The sequence below is a fragment of the Aplysia californica genome, unplaced genomic scaffold (assembly GCF_000002075.1).
Source record: "Aplysia californica isolate F4 #8 unplaced genomic scaffold, AplCal3.0 scaffold00048, whole genome shotgun sequence".
Taxonomy (NCBI): Eukaryota; Metazoa; Mollusca; class Gastropoda; order Aplysiida; family Aplysiidae; genus Aplysia; species Aplysia californica.
Window position 1 is genome coordinate 1,679,414 of NW_004797318.1, and position 2,033 is coordinate 1,681,446.

The 2,033-nt window shown below is 45.7% G+C and overlaps 1 protein-coding gene across 1 annotated transcript in view; it reads left to right on the forward strand.

Annotated features, from left to right (window-relative positions):
- The window catches only part of LOC101860312 (sodium/potassium/calcium exchanger 3), a gene marked incomplete at its 3' end in the record, with an annotated part of 25,467 nt that overhangs the window by 5,603 nt on the left and 17,831 nt on the right, over positions 1-2,033 (forward strand). The window contains 3 exon segments of the mRNA XM_013079337.1: positions 150-332; positions 1,189-1,272; positions 1,824-1,927. Coding sequence (XP_012934791.1) covers positions 150-332; positions 1,189-1,272; positions 1,824-1,927 — 371 coding nt within the window.

A 2,033-nucleotide genomic window follows, 5' to 3' on the forward strand; every position in this document is an offset into this window, starting at 1 on the left:
CCCCCCCCAAAAAAAAACACACCCCTAAATTCCCGTTTAGACTTCTCTGTTGACATCCACCCCTTGGTCCTCATATGAGCATAATAATATGCAGTTACGAGCGCCGAAAACCCTTTCTAAAAAATGAAAACTACAACTCGTGTCCAAAGGTGGAGATGGGGCCCAGTGCATGCAGTCCAGCATCCATCATTTCCCGCCCAACTTCGTTCCCAAAAAGTTCACGGAAGAGGGCGGCTGGGTGGTCCATCTGGTCATCTCCTTCTACATGTTCGCGGCCATCGCCCAGGTCTGTGACAACTACTTCGTGCCCTCGCTCGAGCACATCTGTGAAGGTGAGAGCTAGGCCTGGATCGTCAGGGAGGTTGGAGGGTGGCACTCTCTGACTGCTAGGTCCTACTTCTTTTTCTTTCTATCTGTTGTTGCCGTCTATCTGTCTGCCTATCTATCTGTCTGTCTTACATTTTCCCAGCGCTAAATGACCCTTGTTCACAGCTCAAAAAATGTGTGTGGTTATTGGGTGCTTGAGTGTTATATTTTGCTTCTTCTTTCGTATCAAACATCTATCCTCCTTATATCTCCCTCCTTCTTTTTTATGTTTGTTACTCTCTTGTAAGGGGAGTGGGTAGCCAAGTGGTTAGGCTACTTGACCCATAATCGTGAGATTGTGGGTTCGGGGGTTCGAGCCTCAACTCGGTCCGACGTTGTGTCCATGGGAAGAAGCAATTTACACGACTTTCTTCACTTGGCTCGATTCTTTCGAAGAAGGACTTGAAAGTCGAAGGCCCTGCCTCTTAAATAACCTAATGGTTCTGTTAGAGGCATGAAACCTTTACCACTTCATCATTTCAATCTCCCGTAATACCTCTAATCGTCCACACTTATATAACATTACTGTGTTGCAAGTGCCGTAAAACTCTTACCTTTTGGTGGTTTGTGGGTGCTCTGGTGTGGTGTACTCCTTCTCTCCTTACAAACGTCTATCGTCCTGATCTCTCCTACTTCTTTTCAGTTTGTTTGGGGTTGTGGGTTTTTTTTGTTACTCACTTGTAACACCTCTAGACTTTGGCACTTGTAATGATCTTTTTGTGTTGCAACTGCTGCAAAAACTCTTACCACCCCCCCCCCCCCAACAAAACCTGTTACAAAAACTGAACTAAATTTTTTTATTGTTATTGTGTCTGTTCGCAGACTTGGCGTTACAGGCGGATGTGGCCGGGGCGACGTTCATGGCTGCAGCCAGTTCAGCGCCAGAGTTGTGTACATCCATCATTGGTGAGTCTGACACAGACAGAGTTGTGTACATCATTGGTGAGGCTGACACAGACAGTCACATCAGAGGTTGTTGAGAAACCTAAGGGTGTCTGTCTCTGTCTTTCTTGGTATTCAAAGCTGATCCATAAGCATTACTTCCTCCCCTCAGATCTGGACTCAGTTGCGAGCGCCGTAAAACCTGTACTAAAACTAAATACCTGGACTTCTTTCATATGCTCCAAAAGAAAAGCAATACGTTTTCTATTTTACAAAAGCAACATGTTTTTTTTCCTTTACCCTTTTATCTTTTTGCTGTTGTTGTTCCAAACGCATAAACAAACAGGGTGGTTGCCGTTGCTTGGTTGCTGTTGGCTCCTTCTTTCCTATCAAACATTTATCGTCCGTATCTTTCCACCTTCCTTTCTTTGCATGTTACTCTCTAGTAACAACTCAACTCTTCTGCACGTAGATGACATGATATTTAGTATTGCAAGTGTGGTGAAACTCTTTCTTAAACGTAACTCTACCCAGCCCAACTTTGACCCCCCCCCCTAACCATTTGACCCCGCCAGGTGTGTTCCTCGCGCGGTCAGACGTGGGACTGGGAACAATCGTCGGGTCCTCGATCTTCAACCTTCTATTCATTGTGGCAGCCTGCGCCCTCTTCAGTGGCATGGTGAGTCCATGTGTTTTTTGTTGGCGTTGTGGTTTTTGTGGGTCTGATGGTGGAATGGTAAGACGGTGTGTTGTTTGTTGGTCTGATAGTCATAGTGGCATGGTAA